Source organism: Hyla sarda, chromosome 1, assembly GCF_029499605.1.
Source record: "Hyla sarda isolate aHylSar1 chromosome 1, aHylSar1.hap1, whole genome shotgun sequence".
Lineage (NCBI taxonomy): Eukaryota > Metazoa > Chordata > Amphibia > Anura > Hylidae > Hyla > Hyla sarda.
Window position 1 is genome coordinate 127,051,565 of NC_079189.1, and position 24,137 is coordinate 127,075,701.

At 42.9% G+C, this 24,137-nt stretch overlaps 1 protein-coding gene across 1 annotated transcript in view; it reads right to left on the reverse strand.

Annotated features, from left to right (window-relative positions):
* Positions 1-5,360: 5,360 nt before the first annotated feature.
* Positions 5,361-24,137, reverse strand: part of LOC130358204 (tripartite motif-containing protein 5-like) — a 23,541-nt gene continuing 4,764 nt past the window's right edge. The window contains exons 2-9 of the mRNA XM_056561090.1: positions 22,719-22,805; positions 17,746-17,979; positions 15,415-15,437; positions 14,470-14,606; positions 10,839-10,924; positions 10,656-10,763; positions 9,382-9,910; positions 5,361-8,063 (exon numbers count right to left, since the gene is read on the reverse strand). Of these exons, the coding sequence (XP_056417065.1) occupies positions 7,909-8,063; positions 9,382-9,910; positions 10,656-10,763; positions 10,839-10,924; positions 14,470-14,606; positions 15,415-15,437; positions 17,746-17,979; positions 22,719-22,805 (1,359 nt within the window). The 3' untranslated portion in view covers positions 5,361-7,908. The remainder of the gene's footprint in view (positions 8,064-9,381; positions 9,911-10,655; positions 10,764-10,838; positions 10,925-14,469; positions 14,607-15,414; positions 15,438-17,745; positions 17,980-22,718; positions 22,806-24,137) is intronic.

Below are 24,137 nucleotides of genomic sequence, written 5' to 3' on the forward strand. Positions count from 1 at the left end.
CACTCCTCTACACCCATCACCCATGTACGCTCCTCTACACCCCTCTCTCCACTCCTGTACACTCCTCTACACCCCTGTCACCCATGTACACTCCTCTATACCCCTCTGTACACTCCTCAACACCCGTCACCCATGTACGCTCCTCTACACCCCTCTGTACACTCCTCTACACCCCTGTCACCCATGTACACACTTCTGCACCCCTCTGTCTGCTCCTCTACACCTCTCTGTCCACTCCTCTACACCCCTGTCACCCATGTATGCTCCTCTACACCCCTCTGTACACTCCTCTACACCCGTCACCCATGTACGCTCCTCTACACCCCTCTGTACACTCCTCTACACCCCTGTCACCCATGTACGCTCCTCTGCACCCCTCTGTCTGCTCCTCTACACCCCTGTCACCCATGTATGCTCCTCTACACCCCTCTCTCCACTCCTCTACACCCCTGTCACCCATGTACACTCCTCTATACCCCTCTGTACACTCCTCTACACCCGTCACCCATGTACACTCCTCTACACCCGTCACCCATGTACGCTCCTCTGCACCCCTCTGTACACTCCTCTACACCCCTGTCACCCATGTACGCTCCTCTGCACCCCTCTGTCTGCTCCTCTACACCCCTCTGTACACTCCTCTACACCCCTGTCACCCATGTACGCTCCTCTGCACCCCTGTCTGCTCCTCCACACCTCTCTGTCCACTCCTCTACACCCGTCACCCATGTACGCTCCTCTACACCCCTCTCTCCACTCCTGTACACTCCTCTACACCCGTCACCCATGTACACTCCTCAACACCCGTCACCCATGTACGCTCCTCTACACCCCTCTGTACACTCCTCTACACCCGTCACCCATGTACACTCTTCTGCACCCCTGTCTGCTCCTCTACACCTCTCTGTCCACTCCTCTACACCCCTGTCACCCATGTATGCTCCTCTACACTCCTCTACACCCCTGTCACCCATGTACGCTCCTCTACACCCCTCTGTACACTCCTCTACACCCCTCTCTCCACTCCTCTACACCCGTCACCCATGTACACTCCTCTATACCCCTCTGTACACTCCTCTACACCCCTGTCACCCATGTACGCTCCTCTGCACCCCTCTGTCTGCTCCTCTACACCCCTCTGTACACTCCTCTAAACCCCTGTCACCCATGTACGCTCCTCTGCACCCTTCTGTCTGCTCCTCTACACCCCTGTCACCCATGTATGCTCCTCTACATCCGTCACCCATGTACGCTCCTCTACACCCCTCTGTCTGCTCCTCTACACCTCTCTGTCCACTCCTCTACACCCCTGTCACCCATGTACGCTCCTCTACACCCCTCTCTCCACTCCTCTACACCCGTCACCCATGTACACTCCTCTATACCCCTCTGTACACTCCTCTACACCTGTCACCCATGTACACTCCTCTACACCCCTGTCACCCATGTACGCTCCTCTGCACCCCTCTGTACACTCCTCTACACCCGTCACCCATGTATGCTCCTCTACACCCCTCTGTACACTCCTCTACACCCGTCACCCATGTACGCTCCTCTACACCCCTCTCTCCACTCCTCTACACCCCTGTCACCCATGTACACTCCTCTATACCCCTCTGTACACTCCTCTACACCCGTCACCCATGTACACTCCTCTACACCCCTGTCACCCATGTACACTCCTCTATACCCCTCTGTACACTCCTCAACACCCGTCACCCATGTACGCTCCTCTACACCCCTCTGTACACTCCTCTACACCCCTGTCACCCATGTACGCTCCTCTACACCCCTCTGTCTGCTCCTCTACACCTCTCTGTCCACTCCTCTACACCCCTGTCACCCATGTACGCTCCTCTACACCCCTCTCTCCACTCCTGTACACTCCTCTACACCCCTGTCACCCATGTACGCTCCTCTACACCACTCTGTCTGCTCCTCTACACCTCTCTGTCCACTCCTCTACACCCGTCACCCATGTACGCTCCTCTACACCCCTCTCTCCACTCCTGTACACTCCTCTACACCCCTGTCACCCATGTACGCTCCTCTATACCCCTCTGTACACTCCTCTACACCCGTCACCCATGTACACTCCTCTACACCCCTGTCACCCATGTACACTCCTCTATACCCCTCTGTACACTCCTCTACACCCGTCACCCATGTATGCTCCTCTACACCCCTCTGTACACTCCTCTACACCCCTGTCACCCATGTACGCTCCTCTACACCCCTCTCTCCACTCCTCTACACCCCTGTCACCCATGTACACTCCTCTATACCCCTCTGTACACTCCTCTACACCCGTCACCCATGTACACTCCTCTATACCCCTCTGTACACTCCTCAACACCCGTCACCCATGTACGCTCCTCTACACCCCTCTGTACACTCCTCTACACCCCTGTCACCCATGTACGCTCCTCTACACCCCTCTGTCTGCTCCTCTACACCTCTCTGTCCACTCCTCTACACCCCTGTCACCCATGTACGCTCCTCTACACCCCTCTCTCCACTCCTGTACACTCCTCTACACCCCTGTCACCCATGTACGCTCCTCTACACCACTCTGTACACTCCTCTACACCCGTCACCTATGTACGCTCCTCTGCACCTCTCTGTCCACTCCTCTACACCCCTCTACACCCCTGTCACCCATGTACGCTCCTCTACACCCCTCTCTCCACTCCTGTACACTCCTCTACACCCCTGTCACCCATGTACACTCCTCAACACCCGTCACCCATGTAATCTCCTCTACACCCCTCTGTACACTCCTCTACACCCCTGTCACCCATGTACACTCTTCTGCACCCCTCTGTCTGCTCCTCTACACCTCTCTGTCCACTCCTCTACACCCCTGTTACCCATGTATGCTCCTCTACACCCCTCTGTACACTCCTCTACACCCGTCACCCATGTACACTCCTCTACACCCCTCTCTCCACTCCTCTACACCCGTCACCCATGTACGCTCCTCTACACCCCTCTCTCCACTCCTCTACACCCGTCACCCATGTACACTCCTCTACACCCCTGTCACCCATGTACACTCCTCTACACCCCTGTCACCCATGTACGCTCCTCTGCACCCCTCTGTACACTCCTCAACACCCCTGTCACCCATGTACGCTCCTCTGCACCCCTGTCACCCATGTACACTCCTCTACACCCCTGTCACCCATGTACGCTCCTCTACACCTCTCTGTCCACTCCTCTACACCCGTCACCCATGTATGCTCCTCTACACCCCTCTGTCTGCTCCTCTACACCCTTGTACGCTCCTCTGCTCCTCTTCACCTCTCTGTCCACTCCTCTACACCCCTGTCAACCATGTATGCTCCTCTACACCCCTCTGTACACTCCTCTACACCCCTGTACGCTCCTCTGCACCCCTCTGCCTGCTCCTCTACACCAGTCACCCATGTACGCTCCTCTACACCCCTCTCTCCACTCCTGTACACTCCTCTACACCCCTGTCACCCATGTACGCTCCTCTACACCCCTCTGTACACTCCTCTACACCCCTGTCACCCATGTACGCTCCTCTGCACCCCTCTGTCTGCTCCTCTACACCTCTGTCCACTCCTCTACACCCCTCTGTCCACTCCTCTACACCCGTCACCCATGTCTGCTTCTCTACACCCGTCACTCCTCTACACCCCTCTGTACACTCCTCTACACCTGTCACCCATGTACTCTCCTCTACACCCCTCTGTCCACTCCTCTACACCCGTCTGCTTCTCTACACCCCTGTCACCCATGTACGCTCCTCTGCACCCCTGTCTACTCTTCTACACCCCTATCACCCATGTACGCTCCTCTACACCCCTCTGTCCACTCCTCTACACCCCTCTGTCCACTCCTCTACACCCCTGTCACCCATGTACGCTCCTCTACACCCCTCTCTCCACTCCTCTACACCCCTCTGTCCACTCCTCTACACCCCTGTCACCCATGTACGCTCCTCTACACCCCTCTGTCCACTCCTCTACACCTGTCACCCATGTACGCTCCTGTACACCCCTCTGTACGCTCCTCTAAACCCCTTTGTCACCCATGTCCACCCCTCTACATCCCTCTGTCACCCATGTACACTCTTCTACACCCCTCTGTCACCCATTTAAAAAAAAGTTCGGCGCCTAATAGATTTGTTTTGCAGGTTTAACGGTGAAGAATTGTGTGTGGAAGAAATCGTGATGATGGCCCGGACCAGATTGAGAAGAGAAGACAACATTGCAAATTAGAGAAGACATCATTGGTGAGTTGCTGTATAAAGCAGCACTTTAAACTACATACCCACTGATAAATAGATATAGTGCATTGCATTTTTTACCATTTCCCCCTCTTTTTCTTTTTTTTTTTTGCTCGTCAACCTCTGTAGCGGTGCCCCGCGGAATTTTTTTTTTTCGAGGTGTGCCCCGACCCGAAAAAGGTTGGGAAACACTGGTCTATACTAATGATTTTAGAAGCCAAACAAGATAGATTTATCAAAACTCATCCAGAGGAAAAAAGTGCCCATAGCAACCAATCAGATCACATTTTTCAGAGTCCTTTTAAAAAATAAAAGCGATTTGACTAGTTGCTATGGGCAACTCAGCAAGTTTTCCTCTGGATAGGTTTTGATAAACCTGCCCCGATGTTTTAACAGTATGTCTATCGTACAGTTCCACAGACTTGTACCATACAGACAACAGATCAGTCAGGATTATGTTTTCTTTCTCAAAGGACTGAAATATGATACAGTTTCCATTGGTGTATCCTAAAGGATCCTTACAGAGACTTGTCAAACAGACACTTTTACCCATGACAGATGCCCCACTAAAAAATTGATTTATAAATGAAAAAGTTCAAGTAGGTTAAAAAAACATAAAATAAAAATAAAATAAAATGGTGATGTGAACTATCAAACTCTTATTTTTACATGGACAACATCTGAAGACTTGTTTATTGTTAAATCAAGCATTTTTTATTGGCACAACTTTATTTTTCCATAAAATGTCATGTAAAACAAAAAAAGGTAGAACCGGAACTGTACTGTTACATTCTTAGCATTACAGTAGAACCAAAATGCATGATTACATATATTGCCAATATTCATATGCATGAAACTTCAAAAAAAAATTGTCTCTAAAAAAAAGTCTCTAAAATATAGGGGAAAAGCATTTATTTTACAGGCGTTTTACTACTGACATACATATGTAATTTTATGCCATGTAAATTTAGCTTTAGATGCTCAGTTGTAAAAAAAAATAAGTAATAACCGCATTTAAAGTGGCAAAATGCATGATTCAAGGTCTTAAAAAAAGTTCCTGCAGGAAAATTGGCACTCAAAACTTAACCACTAGGTGCAGCTGTTTTTATTTTTTTTATTAGGATTTAACATTGATAACTTGTTCTTTGAAAAGACTATAAGTGTCCAGTTGATGGGGGCCAAACTTCTGGGAGACCCAGCATTTAGCAGGACAAAAGAGGCACCTTTACTGCAATAATGGCATCTCAAGCTGCAATACCAGCCACAACCGTGCACACATTGACGGTTCTATTTGTAGTATTACAATGAAGAAACTGCACAGGTCATGTTATAAGTTTGGGCTCAAATTTATAACTGGGCATATATTTATAACTGTACTTAATATAGCAGTACTTATAATACCTCCCAATTACACAATTTTGGGTATAACATGCATACACAAAAAAAGTGTTTATTTACACCGTGTGTGATTTTTTTTCATGCCCAAGACCACACCACCTTTAGTTCAACAGTCATAATCTGGACTCGAGTGCAGTTCTAGCCCTGAAGCTCTCATTGTTTTTAATGGCATCTGCAGCAGAACACTGTACAGAAAAAAGGACTTCCACTTCTTTCCTACACAGTTCCCTGCCTCCCACGGAAGTCATTGGGAGTAGGGTTTTTGCGCCACCAATTCTACTTTGCAGTTACATTAGTCATTTTACAAAAAAATCCACGGCGAAAATCATTGTGCGACAAAATTGAAGAAAAAAAATAAATTTCATTTTGTAACTTTTGGGGGCTTCCGTTTGTACGCAGAGCATTTTTCGGTAAAAATTACACCTTATCTTTATTCTGTAAGTCCATACGGTTAAAATGATACCCTACTTATATAGGTTGGATATTGTCGTACTTCGGAGAAAAATCATAACTACATGCAGGAAAATTTATATGTTAAAAATTCTCATCTTCTAACCCCTACAACCCTTTAATTTTTCCGCATATGGGCCGGTATAAGGACTCATTTTTTGCGCCGTGTACTGAAGTTTTTATCGGTACCATTTTTGTATTGATCTGACTTTTTGATCGCTTTTTATTCATGATCGAAAAAGTGACCAAAAATACACTATTTCGTACTTTGGAATTTTTTTGCGCGCACGCCATTGACCGTGCGATTTAATTAACAATATATTTTTTATAGTTCGGACATTTTCACACGTGGCGATACCACATATGTTTATTTTTATTTGCAGTTTTTTTTTATATGGGAAAAGGGGGGTGATTCAAACTTATTAGGGAAGGGGTTAAATGACCTTTGTTAACTTTTTTTTTTCCACTTTTTTTTGCAGTGCTATAGCTCCCATAGGGACCTATAACACTGCACACACTGATCTATGCTGATCCCTGCAAAGCCATAGCTTTGCACGGATCAGTCAGATAGAGGCTCGATTGCTCAAACCTGTAGCTCAGGCTTGGAGCAATCAATCGACGATCGGACACAGCGGAGAGAGATAAGGAGACCTCCGCCTGCATCCCAGCTGATCGGAACATCGCGATTTTATCGATGTACCGATCAGCCCGACTGAGCTGCCGGGAAGAGTTTACTTTCATTTTTGAGATACGGCGGTCAACTTTGATCGCCGCGTCTGAAGGGTTAACAGCGCGCGGCACAACGATCGATGCCGAGCGCTGTTAGCCCAGGGTCCAGGCTATGATTAGCAGCCGGGACCGACCCGGTGTGATGCGGGGTCACTGTGTGACCCCATTTTTCACACCGGGACTGAGCTCAGGGCGTACAGGTACGCCCTGAGTCTTTAAAGGGTACCTCTCATCAAAAAAACTTTTGATATATTATAGATTAATGTATGCAGAATAACTTTACAATTGCATGTTATTAAAAAAATATGCTTCTTTCTACTTAATTTTCCACTTTGAAGAAATGACCACTAGGGGTCTCCCTACCAGTCCTAGCAGCAAGCATTTCAGACTCATGTTGGAGTCCTAAACACTACGAGCTGCCAGTCTGCTTTGTTCACAAAGGAGAACACTCAGAGCTGCCAACCTGCTTTGTTCACAGCCTGTTTGGCTGTGAACAAAACAGGCTGGCAGCTCTGAGTGTTTAGGACTCCAGCATGAGTCAGAAATGCTTGCTGACAGGACTGATCGGGAAAAATACAATAGAAAGAAGCATATTTTTCATTAACATGCTATTGGAAAGTTATTCAACATTCATTAATCTAAAATATATCAAAAGTTTATTTGATGAGAGGTACCCTTTAAGAGGTTAAGAATCCAGGGGTGTCCAATACTGGAGACCCATTCAAGCTTACTGAAGTGCAGTAAACATTTACATTTTTGTTGGCTCAGTGTTTAGAAAGGAGTTATCAAGGGCTTTAAAAAAAAAAAAAGCTACTCAGAAACAGCACCACTCTTGTACTAAGTTTGTGTCTGGTATTGCAGCTCAATCCATTGGGCAAGTGTGGTGCCGTTTTTGGAAGAAAGCAGCTATGTTTTATTTAACCCTGGATAAGCCCTTAAAAGCCTATGTGCACATCTTATTTAATCTAGTAATATATCAGGGTGCCAGCACCTAGACAAATATTTTATGCCATGTCAAGACAGGAGGTACACTTTAATGAACTGTAATATGGGACATCAATACATGAACAACATTAATGCGGACTCCCTTGTAAAGTCGATGATTTATCACTGTCAGTAGAGTTATGGATAGTGCTCCGCAGGCCACAGGGCTGCTCCAAGTCTGGATCTATATTAATGTTTGCATCATAAAATTCTTCGGAGGAGGCAGAACTGACAGACATGGTCTCTAGAAATGTAAAAGAAAAATATCTTTATAGGAAGGTTATGTCTAGGTGATCACATACATAACAGATCATCTGAATTAAAAGGGGTTATTGCTTCCAAGAAACTCATCTCAGCAGGAAATGTCCGCTCAACCAGTCACTGGCCACCGCAGTGTCCCACCAAAATCAGGGATTAGCCCAGCGGGCCATTGAGACGAGTTGTCCTTGGAAGTCAGAAGCAAAGCAACGTACAGCTCAGACTGACAACTGCAGGAGACTGAGGTAGGGGTATGCTGCTTTTTTTGTAATCCAAGCAAAATGCAAAACCTCTTATAGGCTCAGATAACCCCTTAAAGGGGTAGGCCGGTGTGGAGAAAAAAATATTTAAAATTAACTGGTGCCAGAAAGTTATGCAGATTTGTAAATTACTTCCATTTAAAAATCTTAATCCTTCCAGTACTTATCAGCTGCTGTATACTACAGAGGAAGTTAGTTCTTTTTAGTCTGACCACAGTGCTCTGTGTTGCCACCTCTGTTTGTGTCAGGAACTGTCCAGAGCAGGAGAGGTTTGCTATCAGGATGTTCTACTCTGGACAGTTCCTGACATGGACAGAGATGTCAGCAGAGAGCACTGTGGTCAGACTAGAAAGAACTGCACAACTACCTCTAGAGCATACAGCAGCTGATTGGAAGGGCTAATACTTTATGAAGAAGCAAAGTACAAATGTGTAATTTTCTGGCACCAGCTGAATTGAAGACATTTCACTTCCACAGGAGTACCCCTTTAAGTTTCTGCTGTCCAAACATTTTATCAGAATTCTGTTCTTGGAGAATTTATGCTGACAGAGAGGACCTGTGGCCAACCCCAAAAAAGTCAGATAGCGTTATCATTAGATAGTTGTGTGCCCCAACCACGCACCTTTTACAGTTTCTTCCCTTCTGTTTTAATAGTGCGACAATTCAGGGAATCTGTCAGATGGGTGTGAACATAATTTAAATAATGGAAGTGAATATCAGGCGATGGACAGAATTATTACAGTCAGAGGGTATGTATTAGACATACAAGCCCCTTAATGTTAAACATTCTCAAGCCCTAACTGTACAACCAATATTCACTCCCATTATTAAAATGAAGTTCACGCCCATATGATCTGAGTTTTTTGGTGTTGGCCACAGGTCATTAATATTTTTGGCCAATGAGTGGCAATGTACAAACAGCGCTGTACTGATTTTTGCCATGATTACTATGCACTTTCATATCTAAACAAGTAAGTTTAGTTCAAGCAGTGGACAAAAATGATCAAATATTCCTATGTAAACTTTTTTGGATAGGAGCCACACCTTCCACATTACCAACACTTGCAGCCGATCCGGCACTTAAAAACTTTGGCAAGCATGACGTGGACTTCATCTTTTTACAAGATTTCTCGTTCCTACTTGACTTCTTTATAGTTGCATTTTCTGATTTCCCCAGGCAGAAATTTGGAAACAAGCCTGTGTTGTCCATATCATTGGTAATTTTAGGTGATGTCTCCACTTTAGAGGGCAGTTCTCCTAAGAGCGAGCTGGCAAAAGGCCCAACCTTGACTGGATCATCTTTTCTGAGTGCACATGTGAAAAAACTGTCCTTTTGCTCCATTCTCCCAAGGTCTGTTTTTGTGGATTTTCCTTTGAATACAGCTTTACCATAAGCTGTACGTTCCCAGTCAAATGCATCTTGTCTTTTTAGTTTTGTGGGCTTTACACCACTTAAAGGAATCTTGAAGTTTACACCGTTATTATTGCAAAAAAAAGGCCTTTGTCGTTCAGAAGTAGAAACAGCCTCTTTTTCTTGTACAACAGATGGCTCATAATATTTCAGACGAAGTTCCTACCAATTAAATACAGGATTATCATTAAGTACTAAATATTTTCTTACTATATGTACTAAACTACATGCATAATCTGTAAAAACATCTCAACAAATACCACTCAACTACACAGTAAGGCTATGTTCTCACATATTCAGCAATTTTTGGCCCTCTTTCACCGTATTTGACAGTTTTTGGGACTAAAACAAAAATCTATGGCCCAGCTAACTGCTTAAAAGTTGTAGAAACAGACGTAAACAGCTCAAAATTATGGAGTTCAACCAAAACTCAAATAGCTGGGGAAAAGCCATAAAAAATACAAAAGTTAAGATACATGATTTATATGGGTGAAAAAATGGCACAAAATACTAAATTGGAACATGGCTGGGAAGGGGGGGGGGCATATAGGAAATCAGTTGCTGAGTAACTAAAGGCTTGTCCATCCACACTGCAGACATTCAGCTTGCAGAAGAATCTTATTGTTATCAATAGGATTCTGCTGCTCTGTTCAGACTGTGGAATCGTGGCAGTAGCTCTTAAGGTCCGCTTAAAGAATGAATATGTGAATTCTTTCAGCATAATTCCGCTAGGACTGCATTGTAATCTATTGAGATGGCAGTATCCACGTGGTCCGACTGCTGAAGAATTCAGTGGCGGACGCTAAAAGTGAATGTCCATTGTTTGAACATTCTACTAAAAGATGGCCATTTTTTGGCCTTTATCCAGATTTTTTTTTTTTAAACCAATAAGTTAGCCTCATATTACCTCATAGCTCAAGTGCTGATACTCTGGCATCTTTGATATACATACAAAGCGTATGGTCATTCTTTGCATCTGGCCTTGAAGATAAATCAGCTCCTCATCCTGAACAGGCTGGAAAAAAAAAATAGATAAAATGTAGTGCATATAGAGTTAAATAGGGGGGAGAATGATCTTGTGGCCACTTACACAATACTTCTCATTAGTGGTCATTCCATCATTCCAAGTTCTGGATCTGGATTTAAAAGAAAAGCTTCCATTTTGCTTACTCACATCTGAAACAAAAAAAAAAAATACCCAAAAAAAAAACCTTAAAAATTGTTCTTAAATTACTTTAAATGACAAGTATGCATAGGTAGATTTAAAATGTTATCAATTTATTTCCTCAGGAATATAATTATATATATATATATATATATATATATATACATACATACATATATACATATACATACATACATACTTTTTTTTTTTTTTTATATACATAAAATTTTAGTTTCTCTAGAACAAAGGATACAAACTCTGTAGAGATCTTGGTAAGAACTTCATTTCATTTATTGTGATGTAAAGATTCAGCTACAATGGAGGATGCTTTAAAAAGCTGAGCAGAACCTAGACTGTAGTGCAATTATGTACTGATAAAGTACCTGTCACTAGAGGAAGAAAAAAAGAAAGATGACCACCACTGATCAGTAGAATAAGGCTGGAGAAGACCACACTGCTACAGGCTTCTCTCCCTGCTCTAGGTCCATAGACTTACATTGGAAGTGTGGGCTTAATTAAATGACAGAGTAGGGGAGAATACTGCTTAGGTACTTCCTCCAGTCTTTAGGTAGTGGAAGACAAATCTAGTGCCATCACTATTTGCAATAGGCAGTCTGACAGAAACTAACCCCTTCAATGGTTTGTAAATGTATGAACAGACCTCCGGAACCCTTGTACTTTTTACATTCCTTAATTACTTATTAGGTTGCCGATTTCTGCGTGTCTAACACCCAGCGATCAACTGTTCTCACTAGAGAAATGTACTTCTAGACACTACAATGTCACTGGAGATTTTGTGATGTGTATGAGACCTAAAAGGGTATGTTGGATTTCCTTAAATGAAAAGCCTCTTTAGCACTAGTTACCAATTGGCAGCTATAAAGAGGACCTCATACAAGAGAAAAATTGTCAAAAATCTTAAATGTATAGGGTACCTCAAAAGGGGTATTCCAGGAAAAAAAATGTTATATATATCAACTGGCTCCAGAAAGTTAAACAGATTTATAAATTACTTCTATTAAAAAATCTTAATCCTTTCAGTACTTATGAGCTTCTGAAGTTACGGTTGTTCTTTTCTAAGTGCTCTCTGATGACACCTGTCTTGGGAAACACCCAGTTTAAAAGAGGTTTGCTATGGGGATTTGCTTCTAAACTGGGCGTTTCGAGACAGGTGTCATCAGAGAGGACTTAGACCGAAAATAACAACCTTAACTTCAGAAGCTCATAAGTACTGAATGGATTAAGATTTTTTTAATAGAAGTAATTTATAAATCTGTTTAACATTCTGGAGCCAGTTGATATATATATAAAAAAAAAAAAAAAAGTTTTTCCCTGGAATACCCCTTTAATATTTAACCCCTTAAGAACGCAGCCCATTTTGGCCTTAAGGACGCAGAAAATTTTATTTTTAAGTTTTCATTTTTTCCTCCTCGCCTTCAAAAAATCATAACTCTTATATTTTCATCCACCGACTAGTATGAGGGCTTGTTTTTTGCACGACCAGTTGTCCGTTGTAATGCCATCACTCACTTTACCATAAAATTTATGGCGTAACCAAAAATACGATTTGTGTGGGGAAATTAAAAAGAAACCGCAATTTTGCTAATTTTGGAGGGTTTCGTTTTCCCACCGTACAATTTATGGTAAAAGTGACATGTGTTCTTCATTCTTTGGGTCAATACGATTAAAATGATACCCAGGATTACACACTTTTCTATTACTGTTGCGCTTAAAAAAAAAAATCAAACTTTTTAACCAAATTAGTACGTTTAAGATCCCCTTATTTTGAAGGCCTATAACTTTTTCATTTTTCCGTATAAGCGACGGTATGAGGGCTCATTTTTTGCGCCGTGATCTGTACTTTGTATTGATACCATATTTGCTTATATAAAACTTTTAATACATTTTTTATTAATTTTTTTGGAATAAAATGTTATAAAAAAGCAGCTATTTTGGACTTTTTTTTACGTTCACCGTATGGTATCATTAACATTTTATTTAAATAGTTCAGATATTTACGCATGCAGTGATACCAAATGTGTATATAAAAAAAAATTTTTAATACTTTTTGGGGGTAAAATAGGGAAAATGGGGCAATTTACGTTTTTATCGGGGGAGGGGGTTTTTTCACTATTTTTTTTTTTTTTTTTACACTTTAATAATCCCCATAGGGGACTATTTAAAGCAATTATTCGATTGCTAATCCTGTTCAGTGCTATGTATAGGACATAGCACTGATCAGGGTCTGCGGGAAGGCAGATCAGAGCAGAAGACTCCCGGAAGATAGCGGAAGCAGGTGAGGGGACCTCCGGCTGCCATGCTGGATGATCGGATCGCCGCGGCAGCGCTGTGGGCGATCAGATCATCCAATTAAGTGACCGCGATGCTGCATATGCCGTGATCAGTATTGATCACGGCATCTGAGGGGTTAATGGCGGACATCCGCGGGATTGCGGATGTCCGCCATTACCGGCGGGTCCCTGGCTGCGATCAACAGCCGGGACCTGCCGTGCATGATCCGGGCATCGCTCCGATGCCCGCGATTATGCTTAGGACGTAAATGTACATCCTGGTGCGTTAAGTACCACATCACCAGGACGTACATTTACGTCCTTCGTCGTTAAGGGGTTAAGAATGCATGATCAGTTTTGGTGGAGACAAACTACTGGCATTTCTAAATGAAGTATTCATTTCACAATATTAAGATGTGCTTTGTCGTTGTCCTGGGGAAGAGGGGACCTTAGTTCACTATGCAAAAAGCTCTTTGGTGCAAAAATGTATCTCTGGGAACACTGCTATGCACGCAGGACCCCCTCCATCTCATTCTTATAGGTCAGACATGGGTTTAAAAGATGAGTAGCGTCCAGGCAGGCATAGCGTTGCATTGGGAGATTGGTGCACTGTGGGCGTGACTAATAGCTCATTTGCATATTGAATAAAGAAACAGCTCTCTGCCACAACAACACAGCATATCAATATATTAAAAAAAAAGATAGTGTTTATTACACAAAAACATAGTCAGCAAGGTAGTAGTCTCTGTTTAAGAAGGTACTCTAATATTAATGACATTTAATAAAGTGTTATTAAAATTTTTTTTATACTTTATAGGGGCATCTACCTCGCCTAAGCCGTTAACAGAATTTCGACAAGCTGTCTCAGAGAGAGATGTCTGGGTGTGCTCTGTGACCCAGTCTTTCTTGCATGAAGGGGAGGCAAATCTGTGAGCAACAGCTACTGGTCCTGTTTGTGATAAGGAGGACACTGCTGGTAAAAGTGATCTGTACCAAACAGGAATTCTCAGCTAATTGTCAAGCCTAGTTGCCAGAATGGAAACTACATGGTTTCAGGATTATTTATAAAGTAGAGATAGCAAAATGAAAAATTAGAAAGATTTAAAACACAACAATATAGAAAGAAGACACCCAATTAAAAAGAATACATTTATTAACTTAAAATTTTAAACAAATTTGACACAGAGGGAAGGCACATAAATAGGATTAACCAATACGGCTAGAGAACAAAAAAAACAAAAAAAAAAGGCATAAGAGCTGCTAACCCTTGAAACTGCTTGTAATCGCAAGCGCAGAAACTGCATCTAGTACAGCCTTCACATCTACACACTGTGGTTCAATTTTAAACATGTCTTCACTGCGATCAGAACAGAACTCCATAAGTTCAAGGTTAGACTTCATCCTGTAGCAGAATACAGAAATATAAAATGGATAGAAAATTACAAAACATGCAGTAATTAGTTTAGTAAAACTTTACATGTTGTCCAGACAAGTGAAAGTGTAGATGGCACTGGGCTGAAGTCCTGAGACCCACTGATTTATAGCTGGGTGAAATCGGCAGCAGCACTGTTCACTCCCCAGCCGACTACCCATGTGCTTCATGAACTAACGAAAGGGTTGGATCGGGGCGGGAGGGCGTTAGTCAGGAGTAAGACAGTTGCCATCTAAATTTTTGACGTCTGAACCACACGTCTAAAGAAATAGAAATACTGTAATTTATCAAAATGTAAGATTGTGTGGGAGATTTGTGTGTGTTAGTTCTAATTCCTTTTCATTGCTCTGGTAAATTGAAAGCAAAGCTGTAATTGGTTGCTATGAGCAACAAAGAAAATCCTATAACAAAGCTTGATAAATCCCCTACACCCATTATCATACAATCTATAGATTACAATTTAGGGATTAGGGGGTCACATTTGTGCCCTCCTTGACACAGGCATCAGTAAAACTTCCATCAGCTAAGTCAATTCTGTCCCCTGAAATCAATGGGTCTTATGCCCGTTTCTGCACCTATACTACGGCATCCACTTTGATATTGTATCCTTTCACAGATGGAATAGATGTGAACCTAGCCTTACTGGAAGGAATCACATGCTGACTTGTCAAGACCAAAAGTGACTTGTCATCTCAGCAAACTGTATACATTCCTGAAGCTAGAAAAAGCAGTCCTACACACAAGAATAGTGAAGAATGGAGGCTGCTAAAATACACACCTTTTATTTAGGCCACAAGCAACCTGAAAAATAAAATAAAATAAAAAAATAAGTTTAGGTTAACATTTATTTAATCGTTTTTTTGGCTCCAATTACAGTAACATTTTCCAACATTAACACACATTTACAAAATTGTTGTGACCCTTCCGTTAAAGACAGAAAAACCTACAATGTTCCCTAAAATAACTTTAAACTGAAAAGTAATGAATAAAAATGTACTGAAAATAACTGATGAAAATCTGAATGTTGAATTGTGGTTCAACAGAATTATTTGCACAACCTTTTGAGGCAGCCACTGTAAAAGATTTCTGTAACTCTAAGCGTGCGTTCACACGTGCATATTTTCTGCTGCAGATCCGCTTTAGCAGATTTTGCTGCCCATTGAAGTCAATGGGCAGAAAAACCTGCAGAGGAAATACAGTTATATACCGTGGAACCGCCATAAGTTACAAAAATACCGTGATACACATTTTCGGTCATACCGCCCAGCTCTACCCTCACATGCTGAAATTCTAAAGTGTAAATGGGAGTGCCGAATCCCATTAAAGTCTATTGGGCTTTAATTTGATGTTAATTTGGCCTGAGACTTCTGCACTTGTCTCTAGGTATCTCAGGGTTAAAGGATGCATTCTCCAGACTGCATTCTGCTCCTTCCACAGAATAGGATTCAGATCAGGGCTAGTCCAATGTTTTAAAGCTTTATGACACTTGGCAGCACGTTTCCCTCCAGAACAGTTTGGGATTTCACCATCACCCTGTAAAGATCCAAGACACTCTGTACCACATGCAGCAAAGCAGCCCCAAAACATAAGAGTTCCCTAAATGCTTCACAGTAGGTAGTGTTTCTTTGTATACTTCATTTTTGCATCTGTGAACATAGAGCTGATGTGACTTGTCAGAAAGCTCCAGTTTTGTCTCATCTGTCTAAAGGCTGGTCCTTTGGACAAATGAGACACAATTGGAGAGATTTATTAAAATCAGTGCAGAGGCAGAGTGGAGCAGTTTCACAGCAACCAGAATGCTTCTCTTATTTTTCAAGGGCCAAAAAAAAATGTATATTTCTGATTGGTTGCTATGGGCATTTTTTTTTTTTTATCTGCACAGGTTTTGATAAATCTCCACTGTACCTACTGTAAAACAGTTAACACCACCCAAGAATGGCTAAGTGCAAAACACTGGATTATTCTGAAGTGGCCTTCTACGAGCCCTGATCATCTGTGAAAGAAGCTGTAACATGCAGTCTGGAGAAGGCACCTTCACACCTGAGACAACTGGAGCAGAATCTTAGGAGGAGTCGGCCAAGATACCTTGAGAAAAGTGCAGAAGTCTCAGTGAGAATTATAGAAATTACTTGACATCAGTGACTGCCTCCAAAAGGTTGTGCAAAAGAAGTTCAGGGGGCCATCATTTTTGTCCAGAAGTTTCATTATTCTAGCACATATCCAGAGAAGCAGACTCCAGAACTGCTAGCTGTATGCAGCTGACTGCAATGGCAACCTATATTATACCAGGACAGTCCCATGCAAATCTATGTGGCAGTGCTCAACGTTTACACAGTTCATCCACAGTAATCACTTAAACAAGGAAAGAGAAAGAACGGAACACATACCGGAATGTTAGATGCAGGTTTTATTTTTTAAAAGACAGGATGGCGGTTACAGAGGGCGGACGGGTGCTTCGGGGAGACCTCAGGCTATGGTCAGTGTCACGCTAAACTGCACTTCATCAGGTCACGAGGGCCTGATGAAGCGCAGTTTAGCGTGACACGGACTGTGGGGCCTGATGAAGCGCAGTTTAGCGTGACACGGACCGTAGCCTGAGGTCTCCCAGAAGCACCCGTCCGCCCTCTGTACCAGTCATCCCGTCTTTTAAAGACTAAAGCCGCATCTGCATCTAACATGCCGGTATGTGCTTCATTCTTTCTCTTTCCTTGTTTAAGTGTTTCATTGTTTCGTTGTTCAGAGTCATGTGACTAGAAGCGATCACAACAGAATCAGAATTTGGTCAGCTGACTGAAGCCCTGCTTTCTTCCTCCTTTCACAATCGCGCAGGCGCTTTGCACCTTATGGATTGAGCACGTGTTTGGGTATAAATGCCCTCTATTCAGTATGTATCACTAAGCTTGAAAATGGTCCTATGGCAGGACAGAAATGTTGCTGTGATGTGAGCCAATAAACCCACTTTTTTGTTACCACATTTTGGAGTGCTGCGCCATAGCTTTTTTTTCTATTGGATGGACTTTGATCAGGTTTGGGACGCTGGCCCTGTGCAAGACTTTGAATAAGTAGTGCTGCAATTTAATGTGTAAACCAAACCGTAAAAATAAGTTACCTGAAGGAAGCTTTTTGGTTCATAGTCATCTACAAGTTTTTCACAATCCTTTAGGAGACTTTCAACTGTAGTTTTGTGATGAGCTTTTGTTACTTTCCGTACTTCATTGCGCTTCATAGCTGCACTTTGCTGCTGTTTAACCAAGTCCAGAAGTTGTTGCTTCTTCACATCCAAAGCTTTCTGCACCTCACCAAGAGCAAATGTAACTGCATCTTCATTGGCTTTTAGAATGGACTAAAGAAAATACATACAAGTCATGAAAAATCTAAATGGTTATTCGACCAACCTGCTTTTGCAGTTTATTTTTTTAAGAACTTAGCTCTATTTTTATATTAATGGTTTTAATCACAAGCTAATTTCCACAAAATGTCAGCACCACCATGTAATGACCCGCTAGCATCATTTCAGAGATCTTTTCTTTAGCTCAGTGTTATGGAGACATGCCGGGTGATTATGCAAAGTTTTTCACCCCAGATTTTTCTCAGACAGATAGCACCTATAATAATTGGTTGCAGGCTGAGAAATATCAGACATTTGCTTCAGATTGATAAATATGGGCCATTTTTTGTTAAAGAGGTTGACCATTCTGGCCTTATAAAAACAAACCATCTCCAATTAAGCACCAGCAGTCATCATTGCTTTGAATCAAACACCCTAAATCAACCATCTATCAGATTATCAAGGAGAGGGGTTCAACTGCTGTGAAGACTGCTTCAGGATTGTCTCTTAAAGCGTCTTATGATCGGGATTTATAACACCAGTGCAGAGCTTGCCCAGGAATGGCAGTAGGCAAGTGTCAGTGCATCTGAACACACAGTGAGGTAAAGGCTTTTGGAGGATGGCCTGGTGTCAAACAAGCCACTTTACAGGTAAAGCATTAAGGACAGACTGACATACTGCAGGTATTACAGAGATTGGATGGCAGAAGAATGGGGTAAAGTTATTTTCTCTGATGAAGCCCCAGTTGGACTGTTTGGATCATCTGGAAAAAAGATTGCCCGGAGAAGGAAAAAAAAAGATAGCACTACCAAGAGTCCTGTGTCATACCAACAGCAAAGCATCCTGAGACCACAAGTATGGGTTTGCTTTTTACCCAAGAGAGTGGGCTCACTTAAAATTGGGTGAAAAAAAACTAATGGAATATAAAAATCCTCTACGAGCAACACCTTCCAGTGAACCAGGAAAAAAAATATATATCTATATTGTGATAATCTCCGAACAGTGATTAGGCAGGAATGGGTTGTGATCAATCAAGATTTGGCCCAGAAGCTGATACCAATGCATTAAAGTCTTGTTAAAGGATCTTTGCAAAAGCTTGACGTTATTGCCAAATAAACATATTAAATGATTATAGTTGTATTTCAGTATTTATTATACAAACATCTGACAAAGAACTAAAAGTCTTTGATGAAGCAAACTGCAATAACCATATTCTGTGTCAGTTTAGCTACGACCGTACATCATTTCAGAGGGATCATTACGAAACATGAACCAGGAACATAAACTTTATAATATATCTTACTAGAGGAAAATGCTTCTTAGTTATGAGCTACTTCTCTACTTGTACTGATTTTCAAGTGAATGCTAAAATCCATCTGAAGAGACAAGATGGATTATCAGCTCCCAGAGATCATGTTACATGCTGCCTTAGTCTCTCTGTAATGTCCTCCATGCTGCTGCTGAGGGCATGATGTAAGGGAGGATTCCTCTTCTGTGCCTGCAGTGTATAGATAAACCACAGCAGCTACTCTCCTTACCCACTGGGGAGTTAAGGGAAATTTGGTAAAAAGTGCAAGATACAAGTCAACTTTAGTTCAAAACCTCAATATGAAGTGCAATAATAATTCACCTCTTACAGTACAGTAAAATATTTATATGCAAAAAGGAAATATTGAATGCAAAAAGCAAACTAGAGTAATTAAGAAGGGGAAAAATATGTGAAGATAAAACTAAGGTGGCCTCTTAGTTTCCTAGTATTGGGGGGGGGGGGTTGCAACCTGTGCAATAGAATATTGAAATAGGGATCCATTGCAACAATCAGGCCATTTCATTTTTCAAAGGACCTCTAGGAAAAATAAATGAAATCATTAAATTGGTGCTCTGGGTATTACGCTTAAGGTAAATCTGTCAGTGTCACCACAATAAACTCTTGATACAGGTGACAAGGACGATAACCATACTTAGCAGTCCCTGATCCTGTTCTCCATTATGACAGCAGGCTCGGGGCATGGGCAGAGATTCCTGACGTCACCGCTGCTGTTTCCCTAAGCCTGCTCGCAGAGAGGCAGCATCGGTGAAGTCAGGAAGCTCAGCCCATGCCCCGAGCCTGCTGCTGGAACGGAGGAAGCTAGCGGGAAAACGGGACCATGGATTGGGGACAGGCAAGTATGGTTATTAGAGTCACCAGCACTATCTGCCCGTATCAACAGGTTAGTGCATTGATACTGATGACATTTTCTTTAAGGAGGACCTGTGGTCAACCACAATAAATAGATTTAAAAAAAATAAAAAATTACTGTCAAAATAGCTTAGGGTTCCCTGACCACACACCTATTCAGTTTCTTGATATGCACCAAGATATGTGGGTTCATAGTTTGACAATTCAGGGAATCAGTCAAATAGGCATGAAGTTAATTTTAATAATCGGAATCAGGTGATAGGTGGGATTATATAGTCAGAGAAGTGGATGTTTCTAATACATACTCCCTGATTGGAATGTAAGGGTGCATCAAGAAACTGTAAAAATGTGTGTGATCAGGGTACCTTAAAGGGGTACTCCGGTGGTCAACGTGTTTTTCCGTTTTTGACTTACCCTATTTGTTTTGTTTCATTTCTATTCTTGTTGTTTAGGCGACTATTTTCGTTCTTTGTTGTCTTTTTATCCCCCACTTTGTTTTCCTATCTTTGCTTCTATTTCCTGTTTCTTGCTGTGCTGAAAACTACAAATCCCAGCATGCCACATGCCTTGCTGGTTTGGGGAGGCTCTTTTTTTGTTTGTTCCGCCCTTTACCCATCCTACTATTTTCCCGGGTCAGCCCCCTTATACACAGCACACTAATATAATCAGCCTTGGTTGGGATACACTGGCATACACACACAAAAGGGACTACAACTCCCAGCATGTGTTATTCAGGAGTCTTCAGTCTGTGGTATAACACCAGCATGCTGCCTCTGTAGTCTCCTGGGGGTTGTAGTTCACCACACCTCTATAGGGCATATACCAGTGTTTCCCAACCAGGATGCCTCCAGGTGTTGCAAAACTACAACTCCCAGCATGCGCTGACAGCCTTTAGGCATACTAGGAGTTTTAGTTTTTCAACAGCTGGAGGCACACTTGTTGGGAAACACTGGTGTAACATGATGTGTATGCTGAATAGGCTAGAACAGTGTTCTCCAAAACCGTGATATCCAAACTGTGACCCTCCAGATGTTGCAGAACTACAACTCCTAGAATGCCCAAAGGCTGTCAGGGCATGCTGGGAGTTGTAGTTTTATAACAGCTGTAGGCACACTGGTTTATGAACACTAGCATACACACATAACAGGGACTACAACTCCCAGCATGTGTCATTCAGGAGTCCCTCCCCCTTCACATATAGAGATCATTCCCAGTATGAGATTTATTCCCCTGCAGTCTATACATCCCCAGCCCATACACCTTGTCATCCTCCCCTTCAGATCACACTTATCTTCTCTGTGTTCCTTCTCCTGTGCAGACCTCCGGGAGGGAGGGTGTGTGGCTTATTTCTCTCATGTAGACCTCTGGGAGGAGGGGGGGGGGGGGGGGGATGAGGGGGCGTGGCTTATTTCTCATGCAGACAGGAGAAAAATAAAAACTATGACATCTTGTCCACAGCAGACACAGAACATGGCCGCTGTGGACAGCAGTAAAAGAAAACACTGACTACAGAACTTCATGCCCAACAAGCAGGTAAGCAAAACACACACACACACGTATATTGCAAAAAATAAAATAAATTATTTACAAAGAAGATGCCATATAGTCAAATTAACCACCGGAGTACCCCATTAAGACATTTAATGAAAATGATAATTGGGCACTCCAGGCTTCTTGCCCATATCATGTACACTCACCATCACTAGTCCTACACTCACCATCACTGGTCCAGCACAGCAGCATCCATGCATTTCATTACTGTCACTGGGTCAAGTGATCACCAGCATTTGTCAGAGGAAGGATGTGTCCTTAGTCAGCTAACTTCCTGTTAACCACAGGGTGACATCACCCATTAGAAGCCTCCTGGAAGGTCACAGACCCCTCCCAGCTTTCTGTATAATACTGCCCCCATCTCTATGAAATCATTATACACCTCTCCTGAGGCTGCGTTCACACAGTGTTTCTTGTTGCTTTTCTGTTCTTTTGCTAATCTCTTTATCCTAAAATGATGTCAGTTTCACTGCAGTTTTGTAAAACGGCAAAGATACAGGCAAAATGCAGTAAAAGCTACTGCACAAATTCAACTTGTGACTAGAGATGAGCGAACTTACAGTAAATTTGATTCGTCACAAACTTCTCAGCTCGGCAGTTGATGACTTTTCCTGCATAAATTAGTTCAGCTTTCCGGTGGGCTGGAAAAGGTGGATACAGTCCTAGGAAAGATTCTCCTAGGACTGTATCCACCTTTTCCAGCCCACGGAAGCACCTGAAAGCTGAACTCATTTATGCAGGATAAGTCATCAACTGCCGAGCCGAGAAGTTCGTGGGGAATCGAATTTACTGTAAGTTCGCTCATCTCTAGTTGTGACCATAGCCTAAAGACTTCAAATCTTCATAAAACACGTCAATTGTTATTACTGCTTAAATCCCTTTTACCCCATAGCAATATTTCCCAGAGTACTCCTATAATATGTAGCCTCATGAGCTATGAGTGTTGTGCATACACAAAGTGGTGGTGGCGAGGCAACTTTCCATGTATCTAGGACATTAAGTACCAGAGTGTTCAGCAACTCACTTCAGCATTCTTCTCATTATCAGACATCTCCTTAGTAAGTCTTTCATGTATTTCCCGCAGGGTTTTCAAACCATTGAAAAACACAAGCTAGAAAGAAAAAAGAAGAAGAAGAATTAAATACATACACACCACACCAATCATTACATAGACATTAGATTAGGGTTTTGGTATGGAGTTTGATAAATGAAAAAAGGAAGAGGCCAACATCCGCAATGGGGGGAGGGGAGATGTACTTCACTCTGCAGAAAAAAAAAAAAAAAAAAAAAAAAAAAGCGGAGCCGGTGCACTTAGCAACCAACCAGATTGCTTTTATTTTTAAGAGGCCGTTATAAAAATTAAGGAAGCAACCTGGTTGCCATAGGCAACTTACAGTTTTACCTAAAATTCCACCCTCACTTCTGCTTCAACAAGGAGGAGCAGCGGCTGGCCGGGAGAAGGAGAGACCACTCTCTCACCTGTCCCCAGCCGCGCCACGGCTGTCAACACCGCTGTCCGCTCACAATCCCTGCCACCATGAGCCCGCATGTCCTCAGAGCCCCGCTTGTCCTCACTGCACAGAGCCCTCCTTGTCCTTGGTGTACAGAGCCCCGCGGGGAATGCGTTTGAGCACAGCGCTTCTGATTGACCGGCAGGGAGCTGCGCTGAGCTGGTCACGTGCTCAGCCAGCGGTCTGCAATTTCAGACTCACTGCCAGGCTGGCGTGAGTCCAAAATCGATGAAAACGCTTGCGGCCATGGACTCCTAGGTAGACCCCTAGTGGCCACATTTTCAAACTGAAAAAAAAAAAAAAGACAAAATAAAGCTTTTTTTTTTAAAATAAAAATCCAATTAGAAAGTTGTTTAATATTGAATAAATATTAACAGGTCAAACATTTTGTGATGAAAGGTACTCTAAGTTGTGTTTCACCAAACACCACCTTTCGGGTACCTTCAGACGAGTGGATCCAAAAAGTATTTTTTGCTGTGGATTTGCCGCTGAAGGACCACAACAGGGTGCTTTTAGCTGTGCCTGCTCGGAGCGGTTATAGGGGCAGAATACTCGCACATTGCAGCTGCTCTTGGCCTAGCTCAGGGAGCGGCCGCGATGTGTGTGAGTACACCGCACGTGCGCGGCAACTCACACATCGCAGCAGTGTGTCTACTCGTATCGACGATTGCCGCTCTGAGCAGGCACATCTAAAAGGCACCGCGTAGTGGTCCTTCAGCGGCAGATCTGCAGGGTAAAATACACAGTGGATCTGCTTGTCTGAACGTACCCTTAAAGTACCTGCCAGCCTTCTCTGCCCTATTGTAAGGGAACACAACTGGGCATTCTTGGAATTTGGTGGAGTGTCCCTTGCAAAAAGTTTTGAGCGACAAAAAATAAATAAATAAATAAATAAAAAAAAGCACACACAACAACTAACAACCAACCACCAC